At 39.5% G+C, this 17,122-nt stretch overlaps 1 protein-coding gene across 4 annotated transcripts in view; it reads right to left on the bottom strand.

Annotated features, from left to right (window-relative positions):
- The window catches only part of CADM2 (cell adhesion molecule 2), a 1,079,986-nt gene that overhangs the window by 135,198 nt on the left and 927,666 nt on the right, over positions 1-17,122 (bottom strand). For all 4 annotated transcript variants that reach the window (XM_030580438.1, XM_030580418.1, XM_030580428.1 and 1 more), the window contains one exon: positions 16,311-16,481. In XM_030580438.1, the coding sequence (XP_030436298.1) occupies positions 16,311-16,481 (171 nt within the window). The remainder of the gene's footprint in view (positions 1-16,310; positions 16,482-17,122) is intronic.

Raw genomic sequence — 17,122 nt, 5'->3', positions numbered from 1 at the left:
GAAGAGCAGAGAGAGCTGTAGTGATTTGCTTAAATTCACACAGCAACTTATTGGCAGAATTAGGAACTAAACTCACATCTCCTGACTACTAGTCCAGGGACTTAGCCTACTCCTGATACCCCGCTGGTCTCCAAGCAGGATAGAGTCTTACTCATTCCTCATCCTTAAGTCTTTTTGTGGCTCATGTGAGGATCAATGAGAACTGAGTTCATTGTGCTCCTTGGACTGATGGCAGGTCCCAGTCATTTGCTTGTTGGATGCTGGTGCTAAACTGCATTCTTTGTGTACAATCTCTACACCTACTAGGTTAACTGAATAAATGAATGCACAACCCCTCTGAGTCCTAGAACATGAACCATTAAAATGAGGCAAGGACTGACCAGTTTTTAGAAGAAACTAACACTTTAGGAAGGGAAAGGATATGGCTGAATTAAAAGAAGTAGTACAGATAGGAATAGAGATAAAAGAAATGAAACCGGACCCAAGATAACATATATACCAATACATAAACTAACTCTCTATAATATCAGATACTCCCACCCTCAAATAAGGTAATCACAGCCTCATAAACAGACTGCAATGGTAAAGGGAATTCACTGCCACTGCAACCACAGGTGGCTGGTGTGTATACACTGTGTCGGAGCTCTTTTCAAATGACCAAGTGAAGGTAACCATGAAGTATAAATATGTAGGTCTGATATGGTTACAATGATACACCTCTTCATTTTTTTATCTCAACATCCTTCCCTAACTAACTAACTTCAATAGCCTCAGTACTCATGGATAGGGTCTCATTTTAAGGCAGGCAGATCACTCTCTGGAGAAGAGCAGGTCCCTGGGTTGCTTAAACATTGGTTTTCCCTGGGCTTCCGGTGCAAGGGAGGCTTGATAAAGACAGCTTCAGTGACTTCCCCAAAACTCACACATGAATACTGTGCAAGAAGCTGGGAATCAAACCTATGGCACTGCTGATTTCCTTGCTAAAGAATAACCTAGAGATAAATTAAATTTAACCCAATACCCCAAAAAATGTCCAAGTGGGATTCCATTCCCCATAAGGCTTTATAAATGTGGTTTGAAAGTTAGAATAAAGCTAACAGATCAGTTACGTGTGCCGTGGTAACATGGTAAGAATTTTCATTAGAAAAACCTTGGCTAGCTCTCAGAAATGAGCTGAATTGCAGAATTAGATCAGATGCATTCACGGAATTGATGTTCTTAATATTTTATATGCAATTCTGAAAGTTCTGAAGATATTTAGATATACTTCTTCTGTCTCCCTTCTCAGGCCTTAAGAAACAAAGCTTGATTTTACTGAAATGTTTTTATAACCCTTTTTAATAGCTGAAATATTTGGAATATGACATGCCCCCTTCACTTACCAAAAATAGTCAGATTTTCAGTGTTTAACAGCTAGAAACAACTTTTAAAATTGCTAAAGGCAACTAGAATACTGGCATTCAGATATTATGCATTTTATCAGTTTACCTACATTTTATAACCTCTTTCCAAACTGGTGATGAGTATCTACTCCTGAAGAACAGATAAGGGATTTGTGTTTGCACTTTATCATTTACCATAGACAGGAGAGGCTCTAGGTATTTTGCTGCCCCAACCAAGGCAGGCAGGCTGCCTTCGGCGGCTTGCCTGTGGGAGGTCCCCGGTCCTGCAAATTCGGTGGCAGCCTGTGCGAGGTCTGCCAAAGCTGCGGGACCAGCAGACCCTCTGCAGGCATGCCGCCGAAGGCAACCTGCCTTCCGCCCTCGCTGCGACCGGCAGAGAGCCCCCAGTGGCTTTCTGCCCCAAGCATGCGCTTGGAGTGCTGGTGCCTGGAACTGCCCCTGACCATAGAATATAATCTAATCCAATCCACCATGCTTCAGCCCTCCTCTGCTCAAGTCTTTCTTTAAAATGTATTTATTTCAAAAAGACTATAAACTCTACTTCTCCCAATAGAATAGAATAATGGAACTAACAAGACTTGTGTAAAAAGTCAATTGCTTTTCTTTTGCTTATACTTAACCCCCATTATGAATTTGCATGTTATCTATTTAGGTTGCAAGATGTTCAGGGCAAGGAACTTCTTTTCATATCTGTATGCAGAGTGCCTATCACACTGCTCCTGGTACACAAATCATTAATAAAATAAATTATGTGCTGACTTGGATAGAAATTGGCTTTGCTTTCACTAAACATGAATATGGACTTATGTTAAGATATTTTCTACTTGCATCCCTAGGCTTATCACCTAAAACATAATATAAGTTTTAATATATGCCCCATAGCATAATTAAAATCATATTAAACTCTTTTCATCTGTAGATCTCAATGCACATTACAAAGTAGGTGAGTACTGCCAGCCACATTTTACAGATGGACAAAGGTCAAATGACTTGTTTGAGGTCACTAAGCAAGAGAGTGATAGAGTCAAGAAGAGATCTCAGGTCTCCTAATTCCCAGAGCAGTGCCCAGCCCACAGGACCAGGCTGCCTCTTTGAGCTACTGAATGAGTTGGGTAGGAAGACATCATATCTGCTGGTGCTATCTAAATATCAATAATTTATGGCACTTAATGAAGAAATTGGTGAGGATTATAGAGATGGAGACATCTCTTTATCGGTTTTTTTTTGTGTGTGTGTGTGTGTGATCCCTTAGGTGGTTATGAAAGGAAAATCCATTAGTGATCATGATTTTTATGAAGGATGTATATCAATATGCTTCCACTGCCTAAGTCCAGAGATGTTCTTTCTCTGAATATACAGGCTTGGAAAATTAGAGAGTACTAAAAGTTACTTTTGGTGAATATATAATAACTAAAGTAGGGACTCACAGCTCTGGCAAAATAAGAACCAACCTGAACATTCAACCAAAACAACCTACTAGGAAACACAAAACAACCTTTGCAGATTTGTCTCTTGCTATTAAAAACTTGGTCCACTTATAAACAATTTAAGAAGAAATCAGACATAAAAACCATGGGATTGGTCTCCATATACAGAGAAGACCTAAACATTTCAAAAGCAGGGGTAAATGCATTCCTTTTCCTCTTGATCTCTTAAGTCCTTTAACACAATCTAGTGACATAATTTGATCCCAGACTCATATTGACATACTTTGATTCTGAGGTTAGTTTGCTGTGTCTGTGATTGTACGTCAGCAGTTTGTGCTATATTGAAGATATCTCCATCTGCAGTAAGGTTTTCAGTTGGACAAAATCAGGGCTATAGTGTCTATCAGACTCGGTGTGTGCATATAAACTAATGGGAATTACACAAGTACAAAGTGGGGAGAACAAATTGACCATTGAGTTCATTGAGAGATGAGGGTGCCCATCACTTCAGGACTGGGCTGTATTTTATGAAATCTTCCTGTTATATTTTTTACCTCCCTCTCAATATTTTTTTTCTTTTCTTTTTTCCCCCCCAAGGCCATGTCTCTTACTGTATATTTGGAATTTTGTTTTCATTTGTTCTCATTGACATGTACCTTATTTCTTCTCTATGTACTGGTTAATCATGCTTAATGATACTTCTGATTAATTTAACTCAATGATCTATGTAACCCTGTGCAATTGGATCCATGTGGGCAGACACCTCTGCTTGTACGAAATCCCAATGGCCTCCTGGGTGCAAGGATCTACTTGCACAGATCCAATGGCAGGATTAGGAGCCAACACAACCATTTTAAGAAAGCATTGACCTCAACTCTAGAGTCAGAATAAGGCAACCCAGCACTCTAAGCACAGCATGACATCACCTTCTCCTGTGATCCCTACCTTTGCCATGGCCCTTTGCTCCATTTGCAGTGGGAATGGTAGCCATTCCCTTCTCTCTCCTAGAGGCAGGGACAGTGGCCTTGGGTTCCTTTCTCTCTTCCATGACTTGCAGCAGGAATCCCTTCCCCAGTACCTATCCCAAAATCTGGGGCTTATCTGCTTCGATGGATTATTTGGGCTCACTTCATGTTTCTCCTCTCACCACAATATTGGTGAGGGCCACTAGAGCAGTGCATCTTTGAGTTAATACCCCCGAGAAATGAATGGGGGACTCCCCATCTCAGGGCTCTTGCTCAGGCTGTCTGCAGACTCAGCCATCACTCCATCAGTTACACTTTTAAGCTTTTCTTAGAAACCATGAGGGCTGGAAACAGTTTTAAAAAAATTAAGCTGAAATTGCAACATAATCATGATTCCAGGAGCTGGAGTCCTAGGCACAGGTTTATAACATGTATCCCTTCATCAAGCCCTGCTCAACTCATTTTCTAATCTGTTAATATTCCTGCTTAATTTTAGTGTAGCCTATCAGTTATCTTCTGTGTATCAGAGTTTATATTAATGCAATTTAATTCACTGCATACCCATTTTTCTTTTAATAGGTTTATTTGAATTATAAACTACAAAAATATGTATTTACTTGATGGTTTTACTTTATGATCTAAAAACTCCTGAATATTGAAAAGCTTTAATAAAATGCTCAGGTTTTTTATTATTTATTGTATCAGTGAATAACAAAAACACAGATGCCATCATTTTAAAAAAGGTTATAAAAAGATAACAGTTCAGCAATAAATGTTTATCGCCATCTAGTAATAAATAACTGTCAGTTTTTTTCTGAGAGACTAATTCATTTATTTTTCTACGTGATTTTGTCTGTTTAAAAAAAGTCTGTAATATTTATTTTCATCACAGTCATCTACATTTTTATAGTACCCCTATTCTATTCTTCTGTTGGTTCCTTTCCTGGAACATAATTTCGAAGCAGGAAGAAGAAATAAGTAACTACCTTTGAAGACGATGATTCATCTGTTTTATTGATCAATTAGCATAGCAGTAGGCATGGGATAAATTTAAAAGATCTTTTTGAGAGATCAAACATAAATTATTAACGTCAGATCTTGATGGTCTCTCCTGCTACAGGCAATCACAAAAACTTTATGAAACGTTGTACTTCTATACAAACTTATCCATATTTTTAAATATTCCAGGCAATTATATTCTGAAGAACAGACTTCTTAAATAAATTCCGGAGACAAACCACTCTGGTATGTACAAAATCAACAGCAAAATAGATCACCCAATTGAGATCTAAAGAATGAGTGGGGAGTGTTCCAATCACTTTTGTGGAAGTATTCATCACTTTTTAATCAATTAAATTTACCAGCTGCTGGTATCCTACAGCTGTGAGTCAGAACTCCCTAAAACTGGGTTTCCTTTGTAAATGACAAGTAGCACTGCTTCTGACAGTGTCAATTCAGTGCAACAGAGTACATGCAAAGCAATTTTACAATTGGCAAACTTCATCAAATTATCCTGGGAGCTACAATATGTCTGATGCTCTGCTTCAGAATATACTGAATGACTCATTGCTTTAGTAGACATGATGAAAATTCAATATTTTGTGCCTGAGAATGTATGTTATTAATTTTTGTGGGGGAGGCAATCTAGATCAAATAGCTGTATCATGGCAATAGCATTTCATTTTAGCATATCTGAGGAGAAAGAAGACTGTTATAAAGTTTAATTTTAAAGCAATTTTATGAAATATTTAGTTTTAATGAAAGTGAATACTTAGTGGCATGATTATGCCTTCTCTATCTTTCTTCTATATCCCTTTTAAAATTATTTGACATAACTGTGTGGGACCAGATGAGCAGCCTCTAGCCCTCCTTGTCAGGAACTGTTTAATGACAATTCAGCCATCTCAAATGTACATTTTCCAAACTTTAAAAAAAATGTAAACTAAAAAAGCAAACCCACCAAAAATGACCTACCCCACCTTTTTATGTCATAAAAGCAATCCCGTGCATGCAAAACAACAACAAGCCTTCAACTAATCTAGAGGAAAAACAAACCATGATCAATGAAAACTTCCCTCCTGACACACAAAATGCAGGACTGCCTACACTAGAGCACAACATTGACAGATACTCCTTTAATTTACTAAATTCCATGTACAGTAGTCATCCAGTATTTGATTAAAAATATTAAAAGCACTTAACATCTCAGCTGTCCATTCTTCCATGCCTATTCCCCACTGTCACCGAAAAATAAAATCTCTTAAAATTTAAGTTCCATACAATATCTATTTCCAACCACCTCTTTACTACCCTCTTCTTCAGATTCTAACACAATATTTTAGAATAACTAACATGAACTAAAATAAACACTGCAGAAACTTTGTGGTGCATGTTACACAATCAAAACAGCCTCATCATCTGATTTTGTAAAAATTTTATTTTGCCCTCATTCACCTCTGCTGCAGTCCATTGTTGTATTTTTCTATGCCAGTCTTTAATCCTGCAAATACTTCAAAATGAGTGTAACTTTGATTACATGACTTAAATGTGGGCATAGCAAGGGCGGTCTCCAAACACCTATGCACGAGTTACTTTATGTACATGAGTAGCCCCAACTGGACTACTTGTGTGAGTAAAGTAATTCACATGTATAAACATCTGCATGATTGCAGGCCTTGTTTTATAATTATCTGTGAAGCACTACACACAGCAATGGTACTATATAAATAATAATTTCTTCAAACCTATGGTTCCTAGTTCTGGTCTGCTCTGTGAACTCAAATATACCATGAGCCATAATTTCATAACCTTATCTTGCTTAAGTACTTAAGTCATGCCACCTCTTAACTCTATACAACACCAATTTTGCCAATCTCTCTTTATATGTAAAACCTCTCCACTCCATTTATCATCTTTGCTGCCCCAAACTGTGCTCTCTTCAATTTAATTATATTTCTCTTTTATCTCACTTGAACTAACTTTTCATAGGTGATATGACAAAACAATAATTAAAAAAAAGAACTCCTAATTTCACAGAACCATGAAGATATGCATATATTTTACTGAGTCAGCACAGGACATTTTAGCATAATCTTTTCCCCTCTTTTTCTCTCTCCCATCCATTTTTTTGGTTGTGTTTGTTTATGGCGCACTCCTGTTCTGTCATGTCTGATTTTAGGTCTTTGGGGCAGGATTCCTGGTCCTGATTTTCTGAAGCGCAGAGCACTCAAAACTCTGGTGGAAGTTAGTATTAACTGATAATGCTCAGCACTTGAAAATCAGATCCCATGGTTTTACTTGACTCTTTGAAGTCCATAGGAAACATCTGAGAACTACAAAATAAAATAAAAAAATCAGCAATAATTATACTATTTCTTCAGGTGACTAAATAAGATGGCCTGATTCTCATAAGTACAGTATGTCTTCTACACAGGGCGGCTCCAGGCACCAGCGGAGGAAGCACGTGCCTGGGGCAGCACATGCTAAGGGGTAGCATTCCGTCCATTCCCTTGCATTCTTGTGCCACGTATGTATCCAGTGGTTTCAGATTTACATGAGAGCTGGCATGAGTATGTGTACATGAGCAGGGGAAGCATACCCCTAGCTTGTAATGTAGACATTGTCTCTCTCTAAGGCCTGGTTTACACTATGGGGTTAGGTCGAATTTAGCTGCGTTAGGTCAATTTAAAAATGAATGCATCCATACAACCAACCCCATTCCGTCGACCTAAAGGGCTCTTAAAATCGACTTCTGTAGTCCTCCCGGTGAGGGGAGTTGTGCTAAAATCGACTTTGCTGGGTCAAATTTGGGGTGGTGCGGACACAAATTGATGGTATTGGCCTCCAGGAGCTATCCCAGAGTGCTCCATTGTGACCATTCTGGACAGCACTTTGAACTCTGATGCACTAGCCCGGTACACAGTAAAAGCCCCAGGAACTTCTGAATTTCATTTCCTGTTTGGTCAGCATGGTAAACTCAGCAGCACAGGTGACCATGCAGTCCCCCCAGAATCGTAGAGCATAGAATGTTTATAGGCTTCCCCTATGATCTCCGTCCCTGAGGTTATCGCAGATTAGAAGGTGAAAAAACTGAACTCGCGATGACATGTTTTCCGAGCTCATGCAGTCCTCCCGCACTGATAGGGCACAGCTTAATTCAGTGGCAGAGGCCAGGAAAGAATTAAGTGAGCATGAAGAGCGGAGGCAGGATGCAATGCTGAGGCTAATGGAGGAGCAAACGGACACGATGAAGCATCTGTTGGAACTGCAGGAAAGCCAACAAGAGCACAGACTCCTGCTGCATCCACTGTATAACCACCTACCCTCCTCCCCATGTTCCATAGCCGCATCAACCAGACACCCAAGAACGCTGGAGGGTGGGGGAGAGACTCTGGGTACCCAGCCACTCCACTCCAGAGGATGGCCTAAGCAACAGAAGGCTGTCATTCAAACTACAATAAGCAATGTAGCCTTGTCCTTCCCTCCTCCCCCACCCTGCCCAGGCTACCTTGTCCGTTATCTCATTTTTTTTATATTAATAAAGAAAACATTCATGGTTTCAAAACAATAGTTACTTTATTTTGAAGTGGGGAGGGTGGTTGGCTTACAGGGAATTAAAATCAACAAAGGGGGTGGTTTGCATCAAGGAGAAGCACACACAACTGTCACACCAAAGCCTGGCCTGTCATGAAACTGGCTTGCAAAGCCTCTCTGATGCAACAGCAGTGATGACGGTGAGCTGAGCAGGCTCCATGCTTGTCATGGTATGGTGTCTGCATGGGTAACCCAGGAAGAAAGGCGTGAAATGATTGTCTGCCATTGCTTTCATGGAGGGAGGGGAAACTGACAACATGTACCCAAAACCATCTGCAACCATGTTTTTGCCCCACCAGGCACTGGGAGCTTAACCCAGAATTCCAAAGGGCGATGGAGACTGTGGGAACTGTGGGATAGCTACCCACAGTGCACCGCTCTGTCAGTCGATGCTAGCCACGGTAGTGAGGACGCACTACACTGACTTAATGCACTTAGTGTGAACATTCACAATTGACTGTATAAAATAGATTTCTAAAAATCGACTTCTATAAAATCGACCTAATTTCATAATGTAGACTTACCCCAAGATACTGATTCCTCACCACTGGCATGACCATTTACCTATTATATGGATGCTTAACCCCTACCCTATCTTGGCTACATGCTTGTCATGACTTTCAGAGATAACACCACAGAAGACAGGTCTTAAAATTGCTCCTTCAGAGCAGGCATGGATCCCTCTGCTATTCCTCTATAATGGATCCAATTGTCTTTACAGTTAATCATGTTAGGGTGCCCTGGGGTGCATTTCAAAAAAGAAATATTAGAATTGGAAAGATGCAGAGAAGGGCAACAAAAATGATTAGGGGTATGGAACAGCTTCCTATGAAGAGAGGTTGAAAAGACTGGGACTCTTCAGCTTAGAAAAGAGATGACTGGGGGAGGAAGGGAAGATATGATAGAGTTCTATACAGACATGACTGGTTTGGAAAAAGTGAATAAGAAAGTGTTATTTACCCCTTCACATAAAACATAAGAAGCAGGGAGTCACCTGATGGAATTAATAGGTGGCAGATTTAAAACAAACACAAGGAAGTACTTCTTCACACAACACACAGTGAATTATATTCATGGAGGATAGGTTCATCCATGGCTATTAATCAAGATGGTCAGGGAAGCAACCCCATTCTCTGGGTTTCCCTAAACCTCTGACCGCCAGACACTGGGACTGGAAGGCAGGGAATGGCTGACTCAATAATTTGCCCTGGTCTGTTCGTTTCTTCTGAGGCATCTGGCACTGGGCACTGCCACAAGACATGATACTGGGCTAGGTGGACCAGTGGTCTGACCCAGTATGGCTGTTTTTACATTCTCCTGTGGACACAGGTTTCACTGCAGATGAGCTAAATGTTCTGTTCCGGTTTGAGGGAAAGGCCTGTGCCAGTCTATCACATATGGGACCATTTTGCTCATCTTAGAGAACATACATTACAGTGGGTGAGAATATTTGATTTTCAGGGAATCCCTTATTCTAACCTTCTGGGTATTCCAGTAAGTGAGCTGAGCCCAGGATCAGATAGACTTTTGACAATATACAATAGGTGATTGATGGTTTAGTCCTCAAAAATGAGACTTCTTTCTATTTCTCTTCCTCCCCCACATCATTCCACAATTGATCCTTTCCCTGCTCATGTAGATAGAACATCTGTCAACTGCCTGATTGACTCACTCTTTTCAAATCTCATCCCGAGACCAACAGTGTATCTGTCACCTATGTCAATTAACTCATTCTTCTAAAAACAATTAATATTTCTCCCTGAGCCTGCCAATTTCAATATTTTCAGTCACTCTTCTCCAAACTTGCCTTTTTGTCTTATCTGACCCTGCCATAAGTACAGATGACATATTCTATGATATCTGCATGGAAAACTCTGGCCACAACCATTATTTGTATTTCTATGCACAATGTAATCATCTATGAACTATTGTGTGACATTTTTGCATAAAAGATGTTAGAAAAAATAAATTATATTGTATTATATTACACTTGTAAACCATATTTGAGTATAAGCCTCCAGATGGTAAAGGTTAGGGTTGTACATTAACCCTTTGATCTAGATAGCCCCTTTGAAAAATGAAAGTTTGGTATTTAATGAACCCACAAGTTTTTGAATTATTTTACATTTAAATCATGGATTTCTTATTTTCATCCATCATTAACCTAATTGATCTCATTTAAACATGCAAATTAGGGCAGTGAATTTTCACGTTCACAGATATTATTCTTTACCGCTTACTCTAAGTATCTTCCATGTTTCATTTGCTTCAATAGTTCATTAATCTGAAAAGCTTAAACAAGATAATTTTGCTTATTAACAGTGTTTACATAATAGCTGAGGTAAATATAACAAATTATCATTCAAAATTCAATATGAATAAGTGATTAATATATATAAAAGCAGGATCTTGGCATTCACTTTCTTATTTTTACAGCTTTTTAGACATACCTGGCATAAATAAACAAATGTGAAAATATCCATTTTTGTAAGGTAGAATCCAGCTTCTTAGACTCTGAAGTACAAAACCAATAAACCCATGATGGAGGTGATATCACTGACTGGTCATCTAAAATGCTTAAAATCCACTCCCAATTTTTCTGTTCACATTAGTCTCATTTGGTCTGGTGTATGTAATTTTGTTATTTTCTCAGAGGTAGAAAGCTCTAACCTTCAGCTATGCATAATTGTTTTCTTTACTTTTGTTTTCCATAAGATGCCTTCTCTTAAGCAGGTAATTTATTTCTGGTGAAAATTAACTATTAACTAAGATATTGTGTTCCAACAACATCAGACAAGTAAAAATAATGGGCCAGATCCTCAGCTGGTGTAACTAGTGCAGCTCTGTGGATTTCAGTGGCGCTACTCTGATTTATGCCACCTGAGGATCTGGCCGCATATTTCCAGAGAGGCATAAACTAGTTAGAACACTAGTGCTAACAACTGTAGTATATGTTTTCCTTTGTGGCATAGTTACTCCCTGTGTGTGTATATAGACAGACACACACTGCACTACATTGGTTTTTACATAGTTGTTCAAGTGCATTGTTTGTAATTTGCTCATCTGTTGTCTCTACATTTCTTTTTATTATTCAAAATCAATACATGCATCTCCTAAAGAATAGCCCTCAACCATTTTAGAATAATTTTCTAACCCTAAAGAAGGGTCCTTATACTCAATGTAAGATCATTTAGCAACAACTAGAAATGAAAAAATTGTTAGCCTATCATAAACATTTTGTAGTAAAAGCCCTTACAAGATTAGCTTGTGGCTGCAAGCTTGTCAAACTGATACTTCACTGCAGATCTGTGAGACTGCCAATTAAGAATGTACCCAAAATTGCATCAGCAGATATCAGCACAATATCTTTTTTACATAATACATGTTTAACACATCAGTGCTATCATATGGGAAGAATGGTCAGCTTATGTGCTGCAGAATCTTTCAGTGTGTCTTGTGGTATTGGTCTCATTACTGCTTCCATTTTAGAATCACTATGATTATGTCTGAAGTTTGAACAGATTTGATTTCATTTTAAAGCTTCAGATGAAGCCTCCTGGGACTTGTGCTGTGGTGGAGAGAGTCGAAATGTGCAGCCGCTGGGAGTGCAAGCAAAGGCTTGCAGGTACACTGTACAATACAAGTGAATCACTGCAGCACCAAACTTTTATAGTGGCAGTACTGTATCTGTGACAGAACAGAAGAAGGTTTTTGAGAGCGGGCACAGGAGTAAGTAATAAAACTAAATGTTTCTTTGAAATTTATTTTGGTTTATTTTTATTTTGATTTATAATGTATATTTATTTTTATAGCTTATAAAAAAAAACCCTACCTAATAGTCTGTGGCAGCTAGTCTAACAACAAACTTCCACACAATGCCACAGAGAATATTATTCTATTCTAGGTTTATCATTGACTGTAAGGGTCAGTGGAAAAATAGACTTGGCAAGAATGTCGTGCCACCATTAATCCCCATCGGGCAAGCATGAATTAGATTACAGCCAAACCCTTTAGCAAGACAATGGCAGTAAGACTGCCCTGCAGGAAACAGAGCATGACATATGGATGGAGTGAGAGAGGATATAAATTAGTGATGGGTAAATCTCAGCAGATTGGAGGGGCGGATTCAGATAATTATCCAAAATTCTGGATGTTTACCCAAACTATATCTAAATTTTCTTAATATTTTTATCTATTTCTTAATATCTGCAAAATAGGCCTGGGAACCTCATGAGAACAGACACACTCTCTCTATCCTCAGATTTCAAGTGTATGTTCTGTCTCTCAAGATATCCTGCTTTTGGTCAGGTTATAAACAACACAACACAAGAACAGGCAATCCTGTAGTTCTTCATTTCTGCACCTGGCCATAACAAAGAGAGCAGAAGTGCTCAAAAAAAGTATTTTTAAAAGAGCTAATTGAATTTTTTGAACCTCAAGTGTCATGTTCATTTCACGTACTGAGTCATGATTCTGGCTGGTTTGATCTGATCTGGCTTGTCCCATCCCAGTAATAAATTATAAGATTTGTGAGGAAAAAATGTAAGCATTGATATCAATATATAGTTATTAAAGGTTAATATTGGTTTTAGTTTTGGCAAGTTGGGCTTAAACTGCAGTAAGGGAGATTTAGGTTGGACATTAGGAAAAAGTTCCTAACTGTCAGGGTAGTTAAACACTGGAATAACTTGCCTAGGGAAGTTGTGGAATCTCCATCTCTGGAGATATTTAAGAGTAGGTTAGATAAACGTCTATTAGGGATGGTCTAGACAGTATTTGGTCCTGCCATGAGGGCAGGGGACTGGACTCGATGACCTCTCGAGGTCCCTTCCAGTCCTAGAGTCTATGAGTCTATGAAGTTGTTGTCTAACAAAGCTGCTGAATAAAGCTGGTGTGTGGGTTTGAAGAGGCTTCTTTATGAAATCTCTTTGTGTGCTCATTTAGAGTATCTATTTTACATAGTCCCATCTTCTCGACCAGTTTTCATTTCACGCCATCATTTCACAAGTTACCAATGAAACTCTGTCATTCAATTAGTGAAACATCTTCTCTTTCTCCTGCTCTTTATCTGGATGAAGTTACATCTACTTAGCCACTCTGAGAAGTTACATGTTTGCAACAAGCAGAGTGTTAACTTCAAGCATAATTATAGAGTGGAAAATCTCAGAAAAGAGGAAAGTAATGGCCAAAAATATTTATCATCATTATTTATTTCTAAGTACTGATAGTGCTATGTGAGGCACAAAAAGTCAACCCTTTCACTGACAATGTGTAATTGAAGGAGTTTACAATGCAAGAGCATGTCCATGTGAGGATGTTGAAGCAGATTAATTTGTTCACTTTAAGTACTCTGAATTAACTACATTGTACTAAGGTATGTTCCACCACTTTGTTATGCCACTTTAAGGTATTTTTCCTGTTAATTGTTGTGTCCACACAGCTATGTACTTCTTCAAATTAACTATGTAGCATTCTGGACAATGGTGTGCTGCACAGCTGTATGCATTCTGAATTTTTTCTTGCAGTGCATCATGAGGTGCCTATGGAACCTACCAGAATTCTGGAACTTGGAGCCAAACTTACAAACTCCCATGATTCTACCCCTGGAAGCCCATAATTCATCTGTATTTTGCCAGGGATGATGAAGGACACAGTGATGAGTTCTGTGATCATGAAAGTTATTCATATGAACAGGATGATGCACATGAATTGGCAATTGAGCGGCTGGGTAGGCTTAGACTGTCCTCCTTGGAGGCCTATGGCTGCTGTGATGATACAGCTACCGGTGGAGGAGGAGCAGGACGATGAAATCGAGCAGTTACTTCTGCAGGGCATTTATCTGGAGAATCTTTACTTAGTGGAGTGCCACTTCTAGGCTCAGCCAGCTAACAGCATCTGGTGGGACAGGATAGGAATGCAGAATTGGGATGACCAGGAGAAAGCTACCTTCCAAGAGATCTATGCAGACTTCACCCTAAAGCTACAATGACAGAACACCACCATGAGGGCTCCTCTCAGCATGGAGAAGAGTGTGGCCATCACCACCTGGAAGCTGTCTATCTCTGACTGCTCCCAGTTAGTAGCTAGTTACCTCAGAAGAATGTCTCAAGTGGCATGGGAAATAGGGTCAGGGATTCACTGTTCTCCTACTTCGCGGTCAGGAGGTAGTTTTGGATAATGAACATACTGTAAACCAAGGACATGACTCATATATGCTTGTGTATTGATTTTATTGGGGGTGATACTAGGGGTTGAGGTTGATGTTATAGGGAGAGCTACTTCTCAGTGAATTTTTTCAGCCAAGTTGTACCAAATCTTTTGTAATGAGTTAACAAATAACTTAGGGAACAAATAACAATATTTGAATTACAAAGAGTTAAAGAATGTAATGCAAACTTATGACCAATGGAACTTTTGCATGTCCAGAGTGTTGCTCACAAATTCCTGCTGGTAGGGTGCTTGAAATTGTTCTTCTTTTCCATCCCAAAGAGGCTGATTGGCCCGGGAAGTGCCTGCAATTTGGTTGATTGAAAGGTAGGTCCTAGTTTGGTGTGTTCTCCAGAGTTTACAGGACAAGGCTAGGTAGGGATGCTGTGAATGAGCTTTGTAACAAATTAAGCTCCAGACCTAGAAGGGTCTTGTTTAAAAAGGCAATTGGCAAACCAGGAACACATGCAGAGCTGCCAGGATGACATACTCCCAGCTGGTGCAGGAGTGGAATGGAAACTACATGCATGAGCAACCCTGAGAAGGTTGCCAGTACACAGAAAAGAGTTGTTTAAATCCTCCTACATATTTGTATTATAATACAGCATATTCTACTTATTGGGAGAGCTCCTGTCTGCAGCATTTTATGGCTGGTTTCTGATAGAGCTCTTGTGAACAGCAAATGCATGTGACATCACCCGCAAATATGCAGTCCAGGTGCTCATGGTACGGTTTCCTTTACTTTGATCTGGCACTGGGACCAACTCTGGGAGTGCCTCCTCACCTTCATTTGCTCTGACAGTATCTTGCAGATGTCTACATTCCAGAGACTATTCTCCAGATGGGACTGGAGTTCTGCAGGCATCTACATGCAAGCACAGTGTTATAATAGCTGTGTGAACTCACCACTACCTGATATCAAAAAGGGATACGCCTGGCTGCATGCCAGCATTTAATTAGAGAGAGATCAGTCGGTCAAGATGACTCTAGAGCAGTAGAGGGCACACAGGTACACAGACAGGCTGAGCTAAGTGTGAAGCAATACAGTGTGGGATAGCATGGGGAGGACTGCCAGAAGCAGAGTGGTTAGAAATGCATTCACATAAACCTTAAAGAGTTACTTCTACTCCAAACAGGATTCATTACTGCTACCTAAAGTGCAAAATAATTCAAAATTTTTTAAATCGTATGTGTACACAAGGCACTTTAATGAGAACAAACTAAAGTTATTCCGATATAACATCCCCATGATAGAAAAGCCCTAACAATAACGACTAAGGCTTTTCTCTCTTAGGCTCTGACATGAAGAACATCACACAAAGCTGTGTTAGTAGGGCACAAAGTTGATGATTTAATCTCTGCTGCTAAAATCACCTTGCATTTCTATGGTACTATCAAGCACAATAGTGACTACTACATAAACCTATGGTCTCGTGTTGAAAACGAGTGAGACTTAACACCCCACACACACATGTCCTCTCCCCTCCTCTGCCAAACAGACTAAGGACTCAATCTCGCAGTCCTTACTCTGGGAAAGCTCTTATTGACATGCTAGGAGAATTGAGGGATTGGACTAGAAGAGAGGTATTTGTATGTATTTGAACTCATTAAGGATTTCAGTTTTATTTCATGTCTAGTGACAGTACACTTTCACTCAAAACCAGAGCATGTAAACGTGTGTGGATAGGGACAGATAAATTATAGATATTACTTACAGTGTATTTCTAGAACCTGCCTTGCTATCTGAGGTGTGGAGTTTAAGGACTCATGGTCTACTCTGCAACTTACAACAGCACCATCATCACTCCGATCCGCTCGGAAATCCAATGTGCTGCTAACTGTGAATGTCCTGCGATTTGCATCCTCTTCTTTTAAATATTTGACATCTGCAAGAACAACAAACAAATGTAACTTAATGATTTTCAGGGAGCAAAATGCAATAGGAGGCAGCTCCGGTATATATCAAATCCATTTCTAAAACTTTCCCCCTAGTTGCTTAAAAAATAAAACCACACACTATATAGCCAGACATTCCATTATTTGTCTGATAAAAGAGCCAATACTAAATTGCTTTTCCTACATGTGTATTTGGCAATTTCAAAATCAACTGCTGAGAGCCTAGACAAGAATTTTAACTGTTGGCATGGATAGGAAAAGCTGTATTGCAAGGATGCACCGCAGGAAGAAATTACACGACATGTCATAGAACCATATACTGAGAGGTCATCTAGTCCAGTCCCCTGCACTCATGGCAGGACTAAGTAATATGCAGACCATCCCTGACAGGTGTTTGTCTAACCTGCTCTTAAAAATCTGCAATGACAGAGATTCCCCAACCTCCTTAGGCAATTTATGCCAGTGCTTAACCACCCTGACAGGAAGTTTTTCCTAATGTCCAGCCTGAACCTCCTTGCTGCAATTTAAGCCCATTGCTTCTTGTGCTATCCTCAGAGGTTAAGTAGAACGATTTTTCTCCCTTCTCCTTATAACACCTTTTATGCACTTGAAAACTGTTATGTCCCCTCTC

This window comes from Gopherus evgoodei, chromosome 1, assembly GCF_007399415.2.
Source record: "Gopherus evgoodei ecotype Sinaloan lineage chromosome 1, rGopEvg1_v1.p, whole genome shotgun sequence".
Lineage (NCBI taxonomy): Eukaryota > Metazoa > Chordata > Testudines > Testudinidae > Gopherus > Gopherus evgoodei.
The sequence above is the reverse complement of the archived record's forward strand: the minus strand, read 5'-3'. Positions and strand labels throughout refer to the sequence as shown.